Raw genomic sequence first — 24983 nt, 5'->3', positions numbered from 1 at the left:
AATGGGGTGAAGAAGTCAAGAGGAGATTAATCCTAAAGGGGACAGCAATGACAAACCTAGACAAGACAATGAAGGATAATGATATTTCTATGTAAGGCTGTGAAAGATGAACACTGAAAAGGGGTGAGAGAAAGAAGAGAGTTCTGAATTGTGATTTTGGACAAGAGCAAACAATCAGTTGGTTCTGCATGAAATCAAGATTGACAATTCTCCTGGAGACAATGATTTTAGATATGAGATGAAGGGCAGATGGACAACTATGCTTGCAAAGTTGAGTAAAGTAGAAGGGGACGATAATGGATAAGGTGATGGATTGCATGAGAGTTATCAGTGGAATGTCTTTCAAAAAGCTGTAGTCATTAAGGACAGGTTAAGGTGGAAGGAATTTGTTCATTTAATCATCTGAGGTTTGGGCCAAATAGATGATACCTAATTATCTGGGGAAAGATGTGAATTTCTCTACAATTCTTTTGTCTGCATTGTTGTTTGATGCAAGTTCCTGCCCCTCGCCCAATGGCAGGGCTTTGCTTTTCATTTATTCTCTAGTTATTTGACACAGTTGTTTTATAGTATGTTTTGCAGTGAAGAAAAATCTATCTTGGGTCCACAAAGTTCTTTTCTATCAAATTGGACATTATAGAGAAGCATATTTCCAAAAACCTTGAATTCCACAAATCTTTCCTCAACGAAACTGAAATTGTCAGAATTTAAAATTTTAATTTGACACACCAACTTTCTTACTTTATGTACTGACTGGCTATTTCTATGCTAGTGATCAGAGCAGTTTTAAGAGGTATGGACTTCAACTCCCAGAATTTCCCAGCCAGCATGCTGAGAGTTGAAGTCCATATATCATAAAGTTATTAAGTACTAAGCTAGAGAAACACTAAATTAGAATGTCATCTTATTATCAAGCAGCCGTCACTGAACTAATATAGAGACCCTCATTACTGTTCATTAGGTATAGTGATGGTTGGATGACTCCAGGTGTTATGAATCGTTGTTGAGGAATTGACCTTTGATTCACTCTATTCAATAATCTTGATTAGTAATGCATCAGACACAGGATGCATTTATATGGGCTCCTTCACTAATATCTAACTGAAAAGTAATTAGGAACCACTAAGCATAGATTATCTGATGCATTTTTGGGAGAACTCATAGCCCCCTCCACAAAAAACAAAGCAAAACATTATAACCATAGAAACTACATGCTCACACCTGTCACATCGCTCTCCTGCAACTGCAGTCTTGCAGACACAGCGTCCAGAAATGCACTGCCCTGTGCTTCCAGATGGATCACAATTGCACTGAATGTTCCTGGGAAAATAAAATATCTAACTTTGGTTTCGGGGTATTTGCAAGCATTTCTATAAACAACAAACAGAATAAAACCAGGCTGACCCCAATTAATCAGCTCAAACTATTGAATACACTGCAGATAGAAATACTCCAGTGCTGCATAATTGTCCATCCATTAGACAGTGTGAATAATATTTACATTAGGCAAGTATATATAGAATTGTAATTGTTGACCGTTATAGTGATAGATTATATTTTATCTTTTCACTGTTTTAAAACACTGTTTATGCATTTTTTGAGAATATATATATATATATATATATATATATATATATATATATATATATATATATATATATATATATATATATATATATATATATATATATATATATATATATATATTTGCAGCATAATTGTGCTTTGTCCTGCTATTTAGTTTAAAATATAATAATAACAAAACTGAAGAATTGAGACATGGCAATTGGACTTCTTGTCTTCAGCGGACCGTTCATTAGTGCAAGAGTTTTAGCCACTATGCCACAGGCTTCTCCTCCTTTATCAGCTGAGCCAGGGAAATAAGTATCTGTTTGTGTTACAACCCCTGGTATGACCTAATAGGAGGAGAAGCCTGTGGCATAGTGGCTAAAACTCTTGCCTAGTGTATAATACAGCCCAGGTTCGAATCCCAGTAAGGGTATGGCTAGCTGATGAGAGCTAAATAGCTTGAAATGGATCTATACTAGTCTCCCTTTATTTTATCAGCACAAATACAACACAAATATAAAAAGGCAACATTAAAAATAAAAATATGGGTTTCTGCCTGGATGGTTTTCTGTGATGAGCCGAAAGGACAGAAGGAGGGAGGAGTGAGCTCCCTCCCATATTAGGTCATACCAGGGGTTGTAACACAAACAGATACTTATTTCCCTGGCTCAGCTGATAAAGGAGGAGAAGCCTGTGGCATAGTGGCTAAAACTCTTGCCTAGTGTATAATACAGCCCAGGTTCGAATCCCAGTAAGGGTATGGCTAGCTGATGAGAGCTAAATAGCTCGAAATGGATCTATACTAGTCTCCCTTTATTTTATCAGCACAAATACAACATATATATATATATGTGTGTGTGTGTGTGTGTGTGTGTGTGTGTGTATACATATACATTTACATATACATATACATACATATGTACATATTTTAAAAACTATCTATCTATCTATCATCTATCTATCTATCTATCTATCTATCTATCTATCTATCTATCTATCATCTATCTATCTATATCTCTCTATCTCTAACTCTATCTATCATCTATCTATCTATCAATCTATCTATCTATCTATCTATCTATCTATATCTCTATATCTCTATATCTCTATATCTCTATCTATCTATCTATCTATCTATCTATCTATCTATCTATCTATCTATCTATCTATCTATCTATCTATCTAATTTCTTTAAATCCAAAAGCTACTTACAGCTATGGGCAGTAACAAAGTTGGAAAAGTTAGCAATATGTCATTGTTGCTTGTTTGAGCCTCCATTAAAAACATGAGTTTTAAAATCATGAATTGTGTTTTTCTGGAGAGCTAATTCCAGTGTTGGCCTTGGTTGCCCTGGATACCCAAAACTGTGCCCATTTTCCTCAATATTCAAAGAAGATCATACTTGCTAGCACATATTTATTTGATATTTATCTATCCCTACCAGGATGTTAATGCAACAAATGTAAACCCATTTTACTTGGCAGTAGATAAAAGCTTTGATCTTCTCAATGAACTATAAGCAGACAGAGGGGGAAAAACACAGTGTGTATTGAATGAAAACCATACTAGAGTGATAGATTGGAGCAATGTTTTTTCAATCTTAGCACTTTTTAGATATCTGAGCTTCAATTCCCAGAATTCCCCAGCTAGACCTATTCGCTGGGGAATTTGGGGAGTTGAAGTCCACACATTAAAGTTTCTAAGATTGAGAAACATTGTGTTAGAGACTGTATCATGCAAAGTGAGAATGACATATATATGTCACTGGGCTGGGTAAAAATGTTTGTACTGAATTGCTCTTGTTATGACATGAATGGAAAGATGAGAAGATATCACTTTGTAAATAGTATACTTATAGTCTTCCAGCCATACTTAGGAGCAAATGGAATTATTTTTGTTTTGCATTACTTTTTCAAATGTTCTTCCATTGTTGAGACCATTCTATGCATAGAATATATAGAATTTAAATGCTTGCTTTTAAATGCAATTTCCCCTCAAAATATGCATATTTAATGCATCATGGTTGTTGAGCCAAATATTCCACTGCAATATTCATACTGAAAAAATGTATGGACTAGATGTTCTGATCTTCCCATCAGCAAAGGAGGTCAGCTCAGTTCACCGTTGAGTACAGAAAGATCAAATTCTTTCAGCATTCCATAAAATACAGACTGTCAAATTGTTTCTCAACTGCAGGGTCCCTGCTGAAAAAAATGTATCTGCACAAAGAAGACAGTGTCCTCTGATTCTTACATATCTTCCAATGCATAATAGCAATAGCACTTAGACTTATATACCACTTCACAGTGCTTTTACAGCACTCTCTGAGAGGCTTAGAGAGTTAGCATATTGCCCCCAACAATCTGGGTCCTCATTTTACCAACCTCAAAAGGATGGAAGGCTGAGTCAATCTTGAGCCTGATGAGATTCGAACTGCCAAACTGCTGGCAGCCGGTGATCAGCAGAAGTAGCCTGCAGTACTGCACTCTAACCACTGTGCCACCACGGCTCTATAAGTAACCTTAGGCCTACTATATGTGGGCTGCCAAATCTGAGTGACCGCAAGAGGGTAGTAAAGAAATTGTGAAAACTCTACTCCTTCCCTGCCATCTAGTGGTTTTTTGGATTTTTGCAATCTACATGCAGTAGGCCTAAAGAGTTTTTTAAAAAAATTGAGAAATTTAAACATGCATTCTCACTAGAACCAGCAAAATTGAAAAATGCAGTTTCCGATATACGGTCTAGATAGCATTTTTAGCAAATGGTATGGGGAATCTGTGATTCAGAGCTTTATGTAAAAGCATACAAAATCAACAAAATGTGTTTTTTGTTGCCGTATTGAAGCAAATCTGAATTTCCACAAAGACACAATTTTCCGTGATCGACAGTTCCATAAACTTGAAGGTACTTACTGTATTTGCCCAACAGCTATGCATCCAGCCTCAGAGAAGGAATGGAAATTATTCTGACATCGGTCACATTTATCACCTGTCACACCAGGTTTGCAATGACACCGGCCATTCTTATCACACTGTGCACTGACAGAACCTATGAAGAAGAAATGTGGAAATATAATACTGTAGACTAATTTCTGGCAGTATGATTTATTCTCAACTTGTCTATGAGATCTCAAACATTTCAGAAGTTTGGAAGCGACAAGGCAATGGAGGAGAAGAAAAACTCTGAAGCTGAATTCCATAAGGTAAGTATCACAGATATGTGCTTCTCTTAGAATGAGAAAGGTAGCCTGCTCTAGACGATGCAACATACCTTCCAAGCAACCAAGTTCAAGCTTAGAGACTATCCTTGATTCCAGTCTATACACGTAGTCCTCGACTTACAACAGTTCCTTTGGTGAACGTTCAAAGTTACAACGGCACTAAAAAAAAGTGACTTATGACCATTTTTCACACTTTCAACCATTGCAGCATCCCCTTACTTACATGATCAAAATTCAGCCACTTGGCAACTGATTTATACATATGACAATTGCAGTGTCCCAGAGTCATGTGAACAATTTTTGTGACCTTCGGACAAGCAAAGTCAATTTTAAAGCCAGATTCACTTAATAACCATGTTACTAATTTACAAAAGAAAGATCATAAAATGGGGCAAAGCTCACTTAACAAATTTCTCATTTAGCAACATAAATTCTCGGCTCAATTGTAAGTTGAAAACTACTTGTAGTTATTCTTAACTTCAGCTAATATACCATTTCTATGTATCCCAAGTTTAGCCTAGACTCACTTATTGTTTTATGTCTTAATAATCACACATTTGGATTATTGCAATATAATATTTAGTGATATCATTGCTGTTATTTTAGTTCTCTATCTCTCTTCCTTCTAGAGTGCAAATCCAGAGTAGTATACAAAAAAGGCATCAAATGTTAACTAAAATAGTCAGCAGTAAGGCAACAGACACAAACACAAGTAGATTCATTTTAGAAAAATGAAAGCAATCAGTGACGTGCGGTGAGATTTATGGCTGGTGACGTCATCAGGAAGGCGGGGAATGGGACCACGTATGCAGGAGGCTGAGGCAGCCTCAGCCTCCTGCACACATGGTCCCATTCCAAGCCTTCCTGAGTCAACATGAAGGGGACCGCGGAGCGCGAGCCATGGGACTGAGGAGCGCGCTCAGGGGTCCCCTTCATGTTGACTCAGGAAGGCAGGGAATCGGACCACATGTGCCTTTTCCCTTTTCCTTTTTTTTTCTTTTCATGATGAGAGCGGTGAGGCTCTGCCTCCCCTGCCTCCGCTGACCGCACGTCCCTGAAAGCAATATAACATAAAATGTAGAGTAAAGATGAAGCTATTCTTGAAATGTCAGAGTTACAAGTATACTATGTGGTTTCCACTCTAGGAGGAAGAGTGATACAGAACTAAATAACAATAAATAATATTCAGAAAGAACTCTAATAACATTGTTAGAGAAGGATGGATGCTGGGCTTTTTACGTTAGATTAACTAGTAGATTATCATGATGAGTCTTTAAGTTCTGTTATAAAATAAATACTATTTGTCAGTTACCACCCTCTGGCAATATTTATAATTATGTTTACTGACATCTTGATTAGGATCGACAGCACAGCAGTTTCAATTTCAGAGATGCCTGAGTCATTAGAGAACATCATTAAATCCTATGAGACCCAAAATCCACAATCAGCTTTTATAAATATCTGTTATCAATTAATTCATGATGCAAATTTTAAAGACTGAAGGGAATGAGAAACTGAACACTAAACCAATACCAATACCAATACCTCATTTAATCTTTGACTTTGGCTTGCACAACAAAAATGTTCTAGACTTACTAGACCATATTGTGTTTGTACAGAAAAGGAATGAGTAAATTGCAATCAAACATGTATTTCACTTATTCACCAGCATAGTATTACACACTAAATCTAACAAATTAGAAAAAGATAGACAAAAGAAAAAAAAATACTGGAATTGAATATGAGATAACAGCGCAAAACAAAATATTTATTTCTGTTTTGTTATAATTATTGTTGCTAGTACTGATATTACAATTCTGTAATATCTATTACATATGAATTTCTGATTATAAACCAGTGGTTTCATTTAACATACATATGCTGAGGAGAAAGACTTAAATTTAAAGTATCCATATTTACCAAGCCAACAATCACCTCTCATGTGATTGATTGAGTGAGTGAGTGAGTGAATCCCTATGTTTGTTTGTTTGTTTGTTTGTTTGTTTAGTAAAACTACACAGCTGCTGATCTCACTGGATGTACTCTGGGCACCATAAAATCAGCAACAATTAAAACAATATCATGACATCAAAACCCTTCATAAAATAAATATAATAAAAAATAAAAAGCAATAAACATAATAAAAAATAAACAAGAAAGTAAGATTGCAGGGGAATATCAACCATCAGGTCTATCAGGAGAGGCATGCTGTGGGTCTCATCTGACAAACAGTTCCATCTGATGGGACCTAGGAGGTGAGCCTTTTCTGCTGAGGCCTTCACTCTCCAGAATATCATCCTTTTAAGGTAAGGTTAGTGTTAGATCGGGTAATGGAAAGGCACACTCAGGCTTAAGCAACAGCAGCTCTTTATTGTAACAGAACAAGTATGTACAATCCAGTGAAGGTTGAGTCTGACAGCAGCCTTTTTATAGGGAGCTGTCAGACCCTTCGTCCAATGAGATTAAACCTCTGTTCCCACCAGAACAGAGGACCTTGGTGGAAACCATTATAACTGAAGCTAGTATCTAACAGTTAGCCTTCCAGAAAGCCCTTAAAACATGATTTTTTTTCAGCAAGTCTGGAGATCCCTAGTAACAGGGAGCCTGTGCTCTGGCTTTATTATGTGTAATCTCCTCCTTGTGGTCTTGTTTTATTTGTTCATCATTTCTAATTGGTTTTTGTAGTAGGTTTGAATAATAGATTTAATTGAATATCATCCAGTGTTATGTTATGTGAAATGTGCATTTGACAAATACATAAATAAGTAAAAATAATCCAGCACTCTAACAGCACCTGGTCTCCCGCCCCTTAATCCTCGGCCTGTTTCACAGAGGGCCTGGGGATAAGATAGCAATAGAATAGTCCTAAGACTTATATACCACTTTACAGTGCTTTACAGCCGTCTCTAAGCGGTTTACAGAGTCAGCATATTGCCCGCAACAATCTGGGTCCTCATTTTACCCACCTCGGAAGGATGGAAGGCTGAGTCAGCCTTGAGCCTGGTGAGATTTGAACCACCAAATTGCAAGCAGCTGGCAGTCAGCAGAAGTAGCCTGCAGTATTGCACTCTAACCACTGTGCCACCGTAGCTCATTTTTTAAATCCAAGATAAAGGCAGAACCATGAGAACATGACACAAAAAAGATATTGCCTGGAGCTACTTGCATATTTGTGTGTAAGTGGGGAGATGGCCTATGAGTCAGAGGTTTTTTTTTCCTTTCTCATTTCCTAAATCTGTGTCTACCTACCTCTGAGGTTGCAGTAGCAGGGCATGCACTGATCTTGTTGAGACCGGCGATAGAAGCCCTCTTTGCATCGCTCACAATTTATTCCATCCGTGTTGTCGATACAGTTGAGGCACCGATACCCATTTCCCTGTTGCCTGAGCAACTCAGGGTCGAAGATGCAGTATCTGGACTTCCCATTGCAGTTGCAGGCTGGAAAACAAATCCACAGAACTGCTACCGTTAGACAAAAGAGGCAAGGCTGATTAGATTTATTGTGCAGTTTATTTATTGAAGTATTAGAATCTCCTTATTTGCAACACTATTACTAATAATGTGATTTTTCCTTCCTTGAAACAATGCAATTTAGAAGAGCATAGATGAATTACACTTCTCATTCTTTTTGGTTTTCCAAGTTTCAAATTCTCTTTTCTCTTTCACCACACAGCTAAACAGAATTTCCTAATTTAATATGTAGAAGTTCCTGAGGGAAGCAAAACTAGACTTTCCCACGTTGAAACGCAGAAGTAACTTACAACTGGGACAGTAAGAAAGTGAGTTAGTTTTGATCCCTAACTTCCTTGCACCTCAGTTAAATTTTCTTGCTTCGGCAGATACAGCAGCTCTGAACAACAAAATCAGGGAAATGTCACATTTGCACGGCAGCATAAAATTAGTTAATGTATTAATTACCTTTATGTTTTATTGTTGTATGTGTTATGTCATTTTCCTGCCCCAGGGAATCTTATAATCTAAATTTTAACAGTAGCAGAGTAATAGGTAAATGATAAGAAAGAAGAAGTAAGGCTTAGGAACAGCAAGGGATGGGAAAGCAGTTATTCAAAATTATGAACAAACGTGTTAAGATGGACTTAGCCTTTACTTTCAAGAGGATTAAAGGAAACATCACAGCCATAAGTACAAAATGGTTTAATGTTAGCCAGCCATTTACAGTCTTTGGAAATCCCAGGATTGTTCATAGAATGTGGAGGCCACAGGAATCTCTACTAGATTTCTCAGTGTCTACACTTCAGTATCGAAGAGCAGGGGTGTCAAACTCACGTTGTCACAGTAGCATCAAGTGACATACTGGGACGTTTCTCCCCTTCACTAAACCGGGCATGGGCGTGGCCAGCTCATGACACATCCGGCCTGCAGGCCAGGAGTTTGACAGCCCTGATCTAGAGATTTTACAGAGCAAAGGCTGTGATTGTTAAAGAGATAAATCAAATATACTCACAGATAAGGCAAGAATGTTAGGTGCCAAAATACACACGAAAACTGGGTTTGGCTTAACCAAGTATGGGCTTATCCCATTCTTGGGATATGTGGTAAATTTTCCCCTCAGCTTTTTAAAAATATCCATATATATTCTATATAAACTTGTGCATAAGCCCATCTGCAGATCACATTTTAACCAAAATATTATGGAAAATGCACCAACCTCAAAGAAGCCAATTGTGAAAATTAAAACATATGAAGATTTGGGAGATCACCTTATTTACAGATAGAACGTTTTTCATGATGTTATGGCTAAAAATGTGAGGGTCAACTAATCCGTGGATGGGCCTATGCAGGAGTATATAAGGTAAACCAACATAAAGTATAGTATAATTCAGAACTGTATTCAAATTCTTTAAGCTGTGGGTACAGTTCTAACTTATTATTATTCAGCACTAGTGTAGTTCTGTTTTGAGATATTGAGATGGATTGAGAAAGATTTGCAAAAAAAGAAAGTTTCTTAGCAATATAAATTCATTTAACGATATTTTTTTTGGCAATAGGATTTAAACTCAGTATCTTCATGTACTGTATATGGGCAGTGTGGTGGCTCAGTGATTAAGACACTGTCTTGTCGGCTGGAAAGTCTGTAGTCCAGGTTCGAGACCCAAGTTCCACGCAACAAGGTGAGCTCCCATCCTCACCCCAGCTCTTGCCAACCTAGCAGTTCGAAAGCATGCAAATGCAAGTAGATAAACAGGTACCCCCTTCAGTGGGAAGGTAAACAGTGCTGGCCACATGCCTGTGGAAAATGTCTTTGGATAGCACTGGTTCAATGGTCTTGAAACAGAGATGAACTCCACTCCCTAAAGTCGGCTACGACTAGTGGAGTAAAATCCGCAGGGAATCCTTTATCTTTCACCTTTACTGCACATATATAAACATGTAGCCCTATGCAAAACAAGAACAAGTCCTAATGAAAAGGAAGAAAATTCTGATACTTGTACTGATCAGAAACCACCCCCCGAAAGCATACATGTCTCCATCTCTGTCCCCTATGCTGCCAACCTGTTATCCATCGCACTGAGAATAACCACATATTTGTCAGAAACCCAGAGAGTCGTCAACAGCTGCTCTAGCTAATCCTCACTTTGGCTGCCAACGCATGCAATCAAGTTCAGGCATGACTCTTACATTCCAAGTACCTGAGAAGATCCTATCATTCAGACCTGCCCAGGCTCTGCCATGGCTGCCAAGCTGATCTCATTCCCTTCAGCAGTCACTCTGCACCACCTGGAATTTACCCAGGTTGCCAGAGGCACGGCTGCAGCTCGCATGCCTGGCAGCAGCCCCAAAAACTTTCTTCAGTGCCGCTGAAAGTAAGTCTTGCTAGAACTTGACTGTTTCCAAAGAAATTGGCCTTTCCAGAAATTCAGAATGAAATCATTTTGGTCACTATCTATTGCTTTATCAGCATTTATAATAGATGTTCTGATTGACCTAACATAACAATTGTACAAAACTGGGCTGAAGTCCACTACACATTGCATGGAGAAATTAGCATCTTAGAGCTTTCCCTGATGCTATAAAGATATCTCTACCCATTGTTTAATTGGGAGAAAACTTTCTGCCAGCATAAATTTTGCAGTCCCTATAAGCAATCCCTATCCTACCTGCAGTGACGTGCGGTGAGGTTTATGGCTGGTGAGGCTGGTGACATCATCAGAAAGGCGGGGAATGGGACCATGTGTGCAGGAAGCTGAGGCTGCCTCCCATTCCCCGCCTTCCTGAGTCAACATGAAGGGGACCGCAGAGCGCGAGCCGCGCGTATGCAGGAGGCTAAGGCTGCCTCAGCCTCCTGCACACATGGTCCCATTCCCCGCCTTCCTGAGTCAACATGAAGGGGATTGCAGAGCGCAAGCCGGCGGAGCATGCTCCGCGGTCCCCTTCAGGAAGGCAGGGAATCGGACCATGTGTGCCTTTTCCCCTTTCCCTTTTTTTTTCTTTTCATGATGAGAGCGGTGAGGCTCTGCCTCCTCTGACCGCACGTCCCTGCCTACCTGCCAAATACCAATATCTGATTATGCATCTGTAGGATTTAATAAGTAAAATCATTGGTTGATTCCTCCAGCTTTGGTTCATCTCTCCCCTTGTCAGCATCCCCAAATGGTGGAAAAACATCTATTGAATATGATAACGATTCAGAAAAGTGGAGAAGTGATGAATTTCTATTTTCCTTCCCTTGACAGATAAAAAACTAAAGTGAATGATATCACAGAGTGAGATAAGCGGCACACACACACATATGCACACACAAATGCTAATTTCTTTTGCATGATAAAGAGAGGATGGTACAGCATAGTCTTCAGCAGGAAAGAGTGGAGTGGCAGAGGCAGCCTGGTCAAGGCAGTTGAAAAAAGGATCTATTTCTGCAACAGCCTGAAAGGGCTAATAAGGACATGTAATAAGGCTGTCACAGGAAAGAGGAGAAGGATTTATTCCTTCAAGAAAAACATGAGGGAGCTTTGCAGAGGGAAATCCAAACTTGAAATAGGGAATTTCCTGACCATGATTGCTGTGAAGCAGTGAAACAGTCTGCCTCCTGAGTCATGGATACTCGATTGCTAGAGGCTTTCAAAGTTTGGACAAACTTTTGCTTGTGAAAGTCTGAGGATTCCTACCCTGGAGCTCTAAAGTACTTTCCTACCCTCTAATTCCATAATTTGACCTCACCTATTGATAGAACAGTACCAAAGAGCATCCAATTTGATATAATTTGCAACTGATGCTGAACTGTATGGGGCCAAGGAGAAAAAATTCCATAACTTAATGCTGCCTCTTGTAATGGCTGATTACAGACCATGATTAACATGACTAATGGGGGGGGGAGGAAAAAATAGGTCTTCTTTGTACTGCACAGAAAGGCTTTAAATCCCAGTATCTTTTATTAGAGAAAAGCAATTTTGTGAAGGGATGAAATTCATGCCGAAAACAGTAACAAACAAGGGGTAGGAGATCTTTCTCCCACTGACCCATTTCTGATGCAATTTCTATTTCTCTGCACTAGCTGCTCTCCAGACATACATTTTGACTTCCCAAGTGTCAGGAAGGAAAGGATGCCAGTGGAAAGGCTGCCTGCAAACAGCAATCAGAAAGTTTTCTACTATAGTCCTTGGCATACTTCCTCAATGATCTCAGTGACTGACCAAGTCTGTCTAATAGCAACCTTGGGCCCGTGTTTTTAGAGTCTTGTATATCATAACTAAAACCTTGAACAAGTCTTGGTAGCTAATTGGCAGCTTCAGTTAAAGTTTTGCATAGGCATGGCCAGGTAGCTTACTGGGTTGTTTTGCGTAGTTTGTTGTGGCTTCCAGACCAAGTGCAAGGATGGACTACACACGGCACACTACAGTGTTATAAACATGAGGTGAAGTCAGTCCTGCTAAGTGAACCAGACCAAAACATCAACCCCACAAGAAGGCTAAAATTACTTTTATTGAGATCGGCTATTATAACAGAATCATGCAAGTCTGATTGTACTGTATTTTCTCTTCCTTAGTTCAGTGAATTAAGGGAGCTTATGTTGGATTCACTTCTGAATGTCATCTGGTTATTCTAGACTTTAAAATATGCTTCAACTCCTTTTGCTTAGGCAGTATCTTTGTCCAGGATCGCTTTCTTTAGCCTCTGCCAATTACCAACTATTGTAAGTAGTTTATTCCTGATTGTGAAGTCTATACCTGACATACTGACTGAGATTAGCCATAAGCAGAGATCTCAAGGAAGTATCTTGATCACCAATTGATGATTTTAGAAACTCTGGAAATATCCAAACTCTGGATATTTCATTCTGAGAAAATACAACTCCATTTAGAACAGGTAAAGTCCAAAATTCCCTTGTCTGGAAATTCCACCACATTAGGATTTTGTCTTGATTTATTAACCCTCATCTACACCCTTCTATGGCCTCCAAGCACTGATTCAGAGCACACACAACCTTTTGTGATTCAGATGCTATGGGAAAAAGACTGTCATCTTCACACTGATGATACTTAGCACCAGACGTCTAATACCTGCTTTCACTGATTTCATAAAGATATTAAACAGCACCATGGACAGGAGAGGCAGTGTCTCCTAAAATTTATCTCCAAGACTGTTCCTGCAAGGAACATTCTGCTCAGTCTCCAACGCACAAACATGGTCCTGAGAGATAACACAACCAGCAGAATCAGAAGCCACTGTAGCCTTCTGTCAGACTAAAAGAGGCTCACTCTGTGCTTTTTCTACAAGAACTCATCTCTCAAAAAGATTATGGTTTTTATCTCATTTAATCTCATGATTCTGGCCTCAGTCAAGATTTTAAAAAGGGTTGAGATAATGTCTTCAAAACATTTGCAGGTACACAGCACATATCCTATCAGATTTCCCCCAAAGAGGCATTTTTGACCAAGGATTAGTTGGCAAAATATTTTGAATTAAGGGGAAGGGTGTTTTCAAAGACTTATGTTGAATCTGGAAGTGCCTAAATTCCAAACACCTGGCCAAATGGGGTTGGAATTATGAGAGCTGTAATCCTGAAACTTAGAGGGAAAGTTAGATGAATTGAGAGTGAAAATCAAACACACTCATATATATTGAACTTTATTGGGCATCCGTGTTTGTTTGGTGATCCACAACTGATATAGGAGATGTAGTTAACTGTGGCTGCAAGGTTAAACATAAAACAGCCTTACAATTACTGCTTTCTAACATAAACTATAAAGGAATAAAAGGATATTTGCTTTTTATTCTTTACCTTCTGTTTCTTTAAACGAATCGTGATGTAGGGTAAATGTTAGCTATAAAACTGGGAATATCAGCCCCATTTAAACAGTGCCTGTAAAGTTCCAAATATGTAAGGGGCATATTTTGATTGAGAAGACTTTCTCTGCTCTTTTCTATCCTACACTATGAAGTTTTATGTTTTAATCATTTCTTGTGTGGTACAATAATCGAAAGTTTGATCTATTTAGATATCACACCAAATCATAATTGGAATTTGCCAAATCAGCCAACCCATCAACTAACTACAGTATAATAAAGTATTAAATCAGAGTTGCAAAATTCAAGTCAATAACTATATGACCACTAAGAAATACAGAAAATACTTCTGAAAAAAAGGCTTCCACCGAAACCTAGCCCATCAGGAACAATTTGGTATGATATCTTTTAAATTTTAAAAGTCTTAACACAAGGAGAAAGCGATTCCTCAAACATTATACTATTTTCCCATATTGGTACAAGTGGGAAAAAAGATTCTGAGCATGGAGTATTGGTTGGAGAGCAGAGTTTAGGAGTGGACCACAACAGAGGTGGTGTTCAGCAGGTTTTGACCAGTTCTGGAGAACCGGTAGTGGAAATTTTGAGTAATTCGGAGAACCGGTAAATATCACCTCTGACTGGCCCCGTCCCCATCTATTTTCTTCCTCCCAAGTCCCAGCTGATCGGGAGGAAATGGGGATTTTGCAGTATCCTTCCCCTGCCATGCCCACCAAGCATGTCACGCCCACTAAAACATGCCCACAAAACCGGTAGTAAAATTTTTTGAATCCCACCACTGGACCACAAGTAGATCTGGTAAAATTCATACTGGATTGACTACATCTAAAAGTCTTCCCATTTCTTGCCATAAAATTCTGACAAGAATTTACACTCAGGAATAAAATTCTACTTCTGGAATGTAAGAACCTCTCCATTACTTTGATTCTATGCTTATTTTGCTCAATGAGAGATGCTAACATCCACAAAGCAACATTCCTTGGTGCCTGTCAGGTGCAAAGAATCAGGATCATTCATAAAGTTGCAACATACAAAATTTATTTAAACCTATATATAAGAATCTAGTCAATTAAGGCTAAGCATCAAATTGTCGCTAGATAAAGGTCAATAGAATTCAAGGGAGGCTGTACTTGGATCTCTTGTGGCAATGCAAGGTCTCTAAACTGATGGTGCATTTAACTCCACCCCCTCCCAACTCTTTCTGCTCTTCTCCATCAGTGCCCTGTTCATTGTTCTTCTGAACAGATATTACTCAAATCCAAGATTTTACAAAATGTGATACCTCTTGCTTATTTACTACAAACTTCAAATATGAGAATGATATTTGGTTAATTAACTGTCCACATATAATTATAGCAAACTAATTTTCCCTATCCAACAGATTAATTCACTTATGGATGACATCAATCTATCATGTCTGGGTTTTGCTGCAACTTGTAAAAAAGTATATTTAAAAAACATAAACAACAGTCTTGAAGACAATGACATCATGATAAGGCTTCCTGTAATTTTTACAAAGTTAAACCACATCTCTTGCCTATCTTGCTGTGCCTATCAAGTTGTTTCATGATTTCTGTTTATTTATTCAGTTTGAATGAGACTCTCAGTTCTGAAGTGGGTTTTCCTCCTAAAACTATATTCCCATCTTCAAAATGATTCTAGACATGTTTTTTGCCATTGGAAAATAATGTGGTTGAGATAAGCAGAAAAATATCTCAATAAATGAGCATTTTTTTAAAAATGCATTTTAAAATGTCTTTAAAAATAATGTCATCTGCTTGTGGAAAAAGATAAGAAGATGATGAACAAATCAACTCTAAAATGTATTTCATGAAACATATTTGATTTGTGGTATTTTAAATGCTATAAATGTTATTTGAAGAAGACAGTATCTAAAAATATTTAATGTGGTTAAAGATGAAGAAATGTTTCCAGACTTTCCTATAACATTATAAACTCTCACAAAAATTCCAGAGAGGGATTCCAGAAGGAAAGGCAGTAACCAATACTAATGTTTGCTGAAAAAATAACATACAAGTGCAAGAGCACAGTTAATGCTGCTTTCAGTGATCCTGAGACACAAATCCTATCAAGAACAATGCTTTGTTTAATTCAATGAGTTTTACATCTAAGTTGACATGCATAGGATTATGCTGTGGCTCACTTCCCTCAACCCCATGAAGGTCTGTGTTGTTTTTCTGAATTTCGCTTGGGCATGGTGCCCAAGCTAAATTCATTGCAATTCCCTCTAGCAATGTTGTACTTTTTTTGTTTTTACCATTAAAGGACAGTTTAGTACAGTGTTAGGGAACCTTTTCGGCACTGAGTGCCGAAATGGGAGAGCGTGCATGCATGCGCATGCACACATGCAAAAAAACAGAAGAGCAGCTGCCCAGTGTGCATGAACGTGCCGGGAATGGGAAGATGGTCTTTTGGTTTCTGGCGCGCATGCACGCATGAAGACCAAGTGGCCGGTGCACATGCGCTCACCGGAAACCGGAAGAGCAGCCGTCTGGTGCACATGCATATGCCGGGAAGATGATTTTCCAATTTCCAGTCTGCACATGAGCACCGACCACCTGGACCTCTGGTTTCTGGTGCGCAGGCATGTACTGGTGTGCATGTGTATGCTGAAAACCGGAAGAAAATCTTCCTGGTGCGTGCATGGGCAGCTGCTCTTCCAGTTTCTGGTGCTCCGGCGCACATGAAGACCAGCTGGCTGGCACACCAGAACTGGAAGAGCAATGGACGACGGTTCAGGTCCTAGAGAGATGGCTGTGTGCCACTTCCCGCACGCATGCTATAGGTGCACCATCATGGGTTTAGTATCTTTTGGTCATTGCATTGTTATTCATTCACTTTATAAAAGTATGAAAGCATCCATATATCTTATCTTTACCCCCCCCCCCAAAAAAAAAAACCCAGTTTCTTCATACCTGCCATTAGCCTTAAAGGAATCTCTGCATTTGCCCTCTGTATTTTTCCTTCAATGTAAAAGATGCAATTGGATGGAGCACAGAACTAAAACACCTTTTAATGGGCAGATGGAATAATTTTAAGGAAAGGAAGAAATGCTGCCACCAAGGCAAAAGTCAGATGAACAAAATCTGAGGGGGGAGGAGTACCTTGAGATTTTTTTTACTGTATAATATAGATTGTACTTACACTAATAACTGGCACCCTGGTTTACCTTGAAGACACACGCACACAAACACACTCACACAAATTTGGAAGAAGTTTAAATCAAACAGCCTGTTCTATTAATGAGGAAGCATAGGTGAGAAATAAACCTCTATTTCTTTCTTCTTTTTTTAAAACACAACTCCATATTGAAGACTTCACACTGGCTGGCAGTCTCGGTGGCTGATTTTGGGTGTTCCGGAATTCAGGGTTACCACACTTTCAATCCTTCACTATTAGCCAGATTGGCTGGGGATGACAAGAGTTCCCTGCTTCTAGGAAAGTAGGATTTGGCTGTAATTCAAGTTACTACTTATGGCTCTCAGGATCTTGGCAAGCAAAAAAGAATGTCTTTTCCCCCTCCTTCCAGTCTTTACAAAGGGAGTATTTTGGGGTCAGTACTTTTCATTTTGTTCATTCAGGCAGCAGGATTAAGATATTTGCTCAGTAACCAAAAGCACTCAACACTATTAGACACAATTGGGCTGTTAATTGTAGTAGTACAACTTTTATTTCAATGTGCTTCTAACATTCCAGCTTAAGCATTCTGCATTTTCATGTCTCTTTTTATTCATGATGAGTAAAGAGAAAGAAGAGACAACAGGTGTTGTTTTAACAGTCTGCCTACATGGTATTGAAATCTGCCTATGCTAAGCATAGTCATTTTGTAACAGAAGCTGACTGGCTGGAATTTGATATAGAGGTAGTCCTTCACTTACAACCATTCATTAATGACGGTTGGAAGTTACTACACTAAAGAAAAGTGACTTATGATCATTTTTCACACTTGCGAGAAATTTGGATGCTTGGCAACTGGCTCATATTTTTGATGTTTGCAGTGTCCCAAGGTCATGTGATCATCTCTTGCAACCCTCTGACAAGCAAAGTCAATAGGGAAGCAAGATTCACTTAAAAGCCATGTTATTTACTTAACAACTACAGTGAGCCACTTAACAACTATGGCAAGAAAGGATGTAAAATGGAGCCAAACTCACTTGACAACTATCTCACTTAGCAACAGAAATTTTGGGCTCAATTGTGGTGGTAAGTTGAGGACTACCTGTATAGCAGGTAGCAGCAGGTAGCCCATCTAAGGTGGTCTCAAAATGCTAAGCAGGGTCACTCATAACTGGTATCTGGATGGGAGTTTACTAGGAGACTCTAGAGCTATAGTCTAAACTGGGATTTTAAAATATCTGGAAGAAGACAATAGATTATTCCACAGTTTAGAATATAGAATAACAGAGTTGGAAGGGACCTTGAAGGTCATCTAGTCCAATTCCCTGCACAAGTAAGAGAATCTATACCATTTCAGACAGGTGGCTGTCCAGTCTCTTCCTCAAAATTTTCAGTGATGGGAACCCACAACTTCTGAAGGCAAGGCATTCCATTGGTTGATTGTTCTCGCCATTAGGAAATTTCTCCTTAGTTCTAGGTTGCTTCTCTCCTTGGTTATTTTCCATTCATTGGTTCTTATCTTGCCTTCTGGTGCTTTGGAAAATAGGTTAATGAGATCCCATTCTTCTTTATGGCAGCCCCTCAAATATTGAGGACATTACTGAGCACAGAACCAAAGTAATGAGGAAACTCTTCCTCTCACATTCCAGAAAGAAAATTATGGCAAGAAGGCATTAAATAGATGTCAGAGACAATGGGAATCAAAATGTTTACTGTTAACTAGAAAAGTAAAAATAACCATTTTAATTTTCCTGGGCTGAAAACTAGTTAAAGGTGAGAAATATGCTGAAAAAGGGAAGAGGAATTTTAATCCTAGGAAGGAAGACAAGGATAGACAACATTTTGGAGGATATTGATATTTTCATGATAGCAAAAATCAGAATAGTAAAAGCAATGGTTTGCATCTTCAAATTATGGATGTGAACATTCTAATAATAGCATGGCCTACAAGAAGGATGAATCAGTCCTTGATTAAATAAAAATATGGGATTACTTGTGGTGATGATCAGCAAGTAGAAATTACTATAATATGAGCATATGATATACAGTAGATGATAGACTAGGAACAAAGGTTTATGCATGACCCAAGTAGAAGGAAGTAAAATATGATAATAGATACGATAGATGGGATCAAAGAGATTACAAAAATATTTTTGGAAGAACTTCAAATCATTATTGGAAGTAAGATGGTGAACACCAGGAATCAAACTTGATTTCACGGCCCTAACTAATGCTGATTTATAAGCTCACAAATAAAACCCTTCTCTCCATGTTAGCTTTCATGCCTTACCTTTCTCTTATTTAGGTCTGTGCCCTAGTAATCTAATGGACAGTGACTTCCAATAATCTGGAGATCATCATCCATTAGATTTCCTCATTTCTAGTTAACATTCTGAACCTGTGAAGCCATTATATATATTCAATGCTATATTATAAATTATAAATGAACAAATCTCAGGATATAGTGAAACTTTTACAAATATGCCATTAGACTAAAGCCCAGCCAGAATTAAAAGTATACTGTTACTTTGTGCTAAATCGCATTCTGAGGTTATAGATCACTGAACTATAGTCTTCGTTTTCTTTTTTTTAACTCATCTTTACCACTTTCATTAATAATTAATTAATCCTATTTTCTCCACAATAACAACACTGTGATGTGAGTTGGGCTGAGAGAGTGATTAGCCCAAAATCACCCAACTAGCTTTCATGTTTAAAGTGGGACTAAAACTCACAGTCTCCTGATTTCAAATCAACCCTGATTGCTCTTTAGAAGGCCAGATCCTGAAGATGAAACTTAAATACTCTGGCCACCTAATGAGAAGGAAGGAGTCACTGGAGAAGAGCCTAATACTGGAACAGATTGAGGGCAAAAAAAAGAATGGAATGACAGAGAATGCGGTGGCTGGATGGAGTCACCAAAGCAGTAGGCATGAGCTTAAATAGACTCCAGAGGATGGTAGAGGAAAGGAAGGCCTGGAGGAACTGCCCTTCCTGTCTTAAATAGACTCCAGAGGATGGTAGAGGACAGGTTGTCCATGGGGTCATGATGGGTCAGACATGACTTTGCAACTAACAACAATAACAACAAATATGTGTATGTGGGTTTGTATGCTCTGTCTCTCTCTCTCGCGCACACGCTCTGTGTGTGTGTGTGTGTGTGTGTGTGTGTGTGTGTTATGTGCATAGATGGTGGCTAATAAAAGTTAAAAGTCATGGGACCATCTGATGATGACCATAGCATATGAAAGATTATGATTTGGAATGTGAATGAAAATGATCCAAGGGGTGATTGTTCCAACATCAATCGGTGTACAAGATTTTTAGGTGGCATTGATAGGTGTATAAGAATGAGATGAGTGAGTACAGAAAAAAACGACTGACTCCAATTGTTTCTGCCTACTCAGTATGTTCCAGCAGAGCGAATATGGTCCAGACCCCCTCCATTAAATGTTGCCATCTTGTGCAAATGAGAAGCATACCTTCTCTGTTGTGGCTCCCACCCTCTGGAACAACATTCCTCCAGAGATAAAAATAGCATCCTCTCTCCTAGGGGTCTTTGGAAACCTAGCTTTGGTCCCAGGCCTAGGGTTGATGTTTGTTGTTTGTTTAATGGCCGCTAATTTGTTCTCTGAATTTTGTTATTAGAATAATTTAGTCAAAGCTGCCTGTGGTTAGCTGTTTTTCTCTCTCTTTAGTTTGCACCCTGTCCACAATCCACTACATTGGGCAGCCAATAAACTATAAACAAACAAACAAACAAACAAACAAACAAACAAGAAAGTTCAAGAATGGATGGAGTGTTTGGTGAGCTTCCACTGAAAAAAAGCAAGCAGATTTTTGTTCTTCAGCAAGTCCCCGAGACTGTAAAATGAGAAAAATAAAGCTTATAGTTTCACTGTAGATCTAGATAACATGTATGGCCAAACGAATAGACTTGAATATGTTTATATGTTTTGTGGAAATATGGTCCTGATGAAATTAAAGTAGGTATAAATAAATTGTTCAGCATTCAGCAGGGTATTAAAAATGATGTGGGGTCTCTTAGTTGTTTCATGTATTTGTGAACCATTGTGTCAATTGGGGTGAAATTAGTGGTGTGTTAATTGGGGAAGAGAAGATAAATGCATATTATATGCAGAAATGTCATATATTGAGAACTTGAATACTTCGTAGCAAATTTTGGATTAAGTGCACAATGCAATGAGTAACATTCTATCAAAGACCAAGACAATTGGTTGACAGGGAAAAAAAGGACTAAAAGTCAGCAAGTTACACAAAAATGGCAAAAAAAAAAATGGAGCAAATAGATTACGGGTAGTCCCCGACTTGCAGCTATTCGTTTAGTGACCATTCAAAGTTACAAGAGCACTGAAAAAATTGACTTACACTTACAACCCTATGCAGCATCCCCATGATCAAAATTCAGGCCCTTGGCAACCAGATGTATATATGATGGTTGCAGCCTCTCGGGATCATGTGGTCGAAATTTGAGACCATCCCAGCCAACTTCCGACAAGCAATGTCAATGGGGAATCTGGATTCCCTTAATGAATGTTCAACTTATCAACTTGAAATTATTCACTTAACATCCATGGCAAAAAAAGCTTGTAAAATTTGGGCAACTCTCCTAACCGCCTTACTTAGCAATGGAAACTCTGGCTCCAATTGCAGCCGCAAATTGAGAACTACCTGTAATATGCTGAATGTTTTTTAACAATGGGAAAAAGTATTAAGAAATCTGAGGATTGCTGGTAGAAAGCAAATGGGAATGACTAGTAATATCCTCCACATGCTAAAGAAGTGAGGAGGGGAGAGAGTTCCATTGGTAAAGCAGGCAAAGATTAGGTTTTGTTCAATTCCACAGATTCATTCAATGATAAAAAAATATTCTTCAATGGGCTGATGTTTAATAAATACATGCATGCTTGGTTTGTTCTTAAGTTGTCTTTAAAGTCTACTCTTCATGGAGGGATTTTCCCACCCTAAGGTTGGGCACTCTAAGGAAAATTCAGTTGTCTATACTTGGAGCAGTTTACTCCTAGTTTACTAATTGCCTTTACTGAGCATATAATGCATTTTCAACCATCAGAGACTCATTGTTCAAAACTTGTGATGAAGAGATAATAGAGAAATCAGAGTCAGATTTTATTTCTCTTAAAAGTTTTTAAAGCTTTAATAATTAGAAATAGGTCAAGAAAACAGTTGTGTTAAATTGCTCCTTCTTTCAGGATACTCCATACAGTCTTTTAATTCCTACCATATCTCTAGTTTTGGTTGGTACTGATTTATTTATTTGTTTGTTTTTGTTTATTTATTTTCACACTTCTTAATAATAACAGCTCACACTTGGTGAGTTGAGCTTCTATATACAGAGAAGATACTCTCTTTTCCAAAATCTGTTTTTGGAGAGGCAAGCAAATAAAAAGTTTGGTCCCGGGGGCAATGAGAAGAGGGACTGATGTCCCCTCATGATGTATAGAATAAGGCTTTATATTAAGATTCTCAGCATGCCCGTGAAATGACATTTCCTACAATGTTTAAAAGGAAAAATATTTACAATGTTATAAAATACACACCTCTTTGTAATATTGATAGCGAGAGTTATATATTATCAGTTATAAGATGATAAATGTGTCAGTGGCACACATTATCCAAAGGCATACTGATAGAAACACCTTTTTAATCCTAGTAAAATTATGTCATGAAATTAATTGTATGAACATATGTTACACATGCTCCACCACTTTGTACATTCAGCTTGGTGTCAAACTTGAAAGCCAGAACAAATAATTACAGCATTCCCTTCAGAGATAATTGCATTGCCTGCAAAAATATGTGCAAAATACAGAAAGGTCTTTAAATTGTCTGTGTTGGACTTATCAGCCATCTGAAAAATTAGAGAAAAATAGAATTTTCGTGGAATTTAGAATGAACAATTTACTTTATGAATGAAACACTCTCAGTCCTAGCTATTATCCAGTTATTTTCATTTACAATGAAAGGACCTGTTGAAATGGTAGGATGTAAGTCCCAAGCGGTGGCCAGGTCATTGCAATGTTTTTATCCCGTAGCCAAACAAAACATATGAACATGTTTTTTTTAGTTGCTAGGTGATCATCCATAAGCTTCAATGAAGGATGATATGGACTAGTTTAAGGAGAGGAAAAGGGTCAAAACCTGGGGAAGAAAAGTTAGGTGAACATCTAATCTTGTCTTCTGTATCATCCACTTGTTGAGAACTGGCCACATCAAAGCGCTCTGCTATTAGTTCCTGATAAACCCCACCTGCTTACTATGCACCCTCTTTTGCACCTCCAGATGTGCTGCAACTTGGAGAATTGCCTAAGGGGAAACCTTCACATGGAAAACAGGAAAAAGAGAAAGGGAACTAAATGGAACCCCTTTCCAAAACTAGAGCAGGATGCTTTTAATTTAAGTTTCTCTCTCACCTTCTCTTCTTTGGGTGCCAAGAGTTGCAGGGAAAAGTGAAGCTGAAAGGCAACTCAGAATTATCAGCCAAGGTAGAGACATTTCAGGCAACCCAGGACTAGAGGTGGCTCAAATCCGACGTTCTTCCCAGCGGAGGTCTTGAATCAGGAGGTAGTCTCTGTCTGGTGGCTTTCCCGCTGCAGCCTATTCCACTGTGCCTCCTTGTCTTCTTTCAGGGAATTTTTATTGCCTCTCCTGCCTGAATCATTCTCGACAGGAAGAAAGGAGCTTGCCTCCACTCTGACTCACCTTGTGAATTAAAAAAGAAGGGGGGGGGAGGAGGGAGCAGCCCATGTACAGTGCAGAGAGGTATAATACTTAACTATTTCTTCTTAGTTGTTCACAGGGGCGGTTCTCTACAGAGTACAGCAGCAACCGCCCCTGGCCACAAGCCAGGAGGGAGTGGAATGGCAGTAGGACGGGAAGTAAGATTTAAGCCTGGATCTTTCCTATTTCTGCTATTGACTTAAAACAGAGTGTTAGATGCTGGTTTCAACTACAGTGGTTTCCACCAAGGTCCTCTGTTCCGGCGGGAACAGAGGTTTAATCCTATTGGTCGAAGGGTCTGACAGCTCCCTATAAAAGGGCTGCTGTCAGATTCAACCTTCGCTGGATTGTTCTTACTTGTTGTACTTTAATAAAGAGTTGTTGTTGCCTTTAGCCTTGTGTGCCTTTCCATTACCTGATCTAACACAGAGGAACTGCTTAGAATGGGTATGTAAAGGTCAACCTCATTTCCCAAAGAAAAGGAACACACCATTTTTCTACATTTTGTTGGAATGATCTGGGCATGTTCTCACTCACCTCCAGTCAATTAGAGTAATTTTGAAGCATCTCAGCCTGATGATTATAGGGAACGCTGCAGCAGCCTTCGTGTTTGCCAGCTTTTGCATTTACAATGCAAAGGAAGATGAGATAGTTTGATTCCACCCAAATTAAAGTACTTGGACATATTTGGAAGCAGAGTTGGTACTGTATATATATTTAGGGAAATAGTAACATGACTGAATTGAGCTAGATTCTTGATGACTTAATCTACATGTGTGTGTGGCTCTCTTGGCAAGCATTTAGAATTGGTTTGCCATAACTTCCTTCGGGCATTCTTTTTCAACTTTACAGCCTAGCCTGTAGGCTCAGGATTTCCAGGTGGCCTCCAATCCAAGTGCTAATCGGGTCTAAGCTTTTCAAGATCAGCCAAGGAAGTGTTTTTTTAAACTTGGAAGCTTGAAGATGTATGGACTTCAACTCCCAGAATTTCCTAGCCAGCCCATTTTTCCACCCTATAATTTATAAAATTTAA

The 24983-nt window shown here is 38.6% G+C and overlaps 1 protein-coding gene across 1 annotated transcript in view; it reads right to left on the bottom strand.

Annotated features, from left to right (window-relative positions):
* LAMC2 (laminin subunit gamma 2) overlaps positions 1-23914 on the bottom strand; it is a 63293-nt gene extending 39379 nt beyond the window's left edge. Inside the window, exons 1-4 of the mRNA XM_081946848.1 lie at positions 23644-23914; positions 8039-8227; positions 4482-4617; positions 1222-1320 (exon numbers count right to left, since the gene is read on the bottom strand). Of these exons, the coding sequence (XP_081802974.1) occupies positions 1222-1320; positions 4482-4617; positions 8039-8227; positions 23644-23725 (506 nt within the window). The 5' untranslated portion in view covers positions 23726-23914. The remainder of the gene's footprint in view (positions 1-1221; positions 1321-4481; positions 4618-8038; positions 8228-23643) is intronic.
* Positions 23915-24983: the final 1069 nt, after the last annotated feature.

This window comes from Natrix helvetica, assembly GCF_964273705.1.
Source record: "Natrix helvetica genome assembly, chromosome: 3".
Taxonomy (NCBI): Eukaryota; Metazoa; Chordata; class Lepidosauria; order Squamata; family Natricidae; genus Natrix; species Natrix helvetica.
The sequence above is the reverse complement of the archived record's forward strand: the minus strand, read 5'-3'. Positions and strand labels throughout refer to the sequence as shown.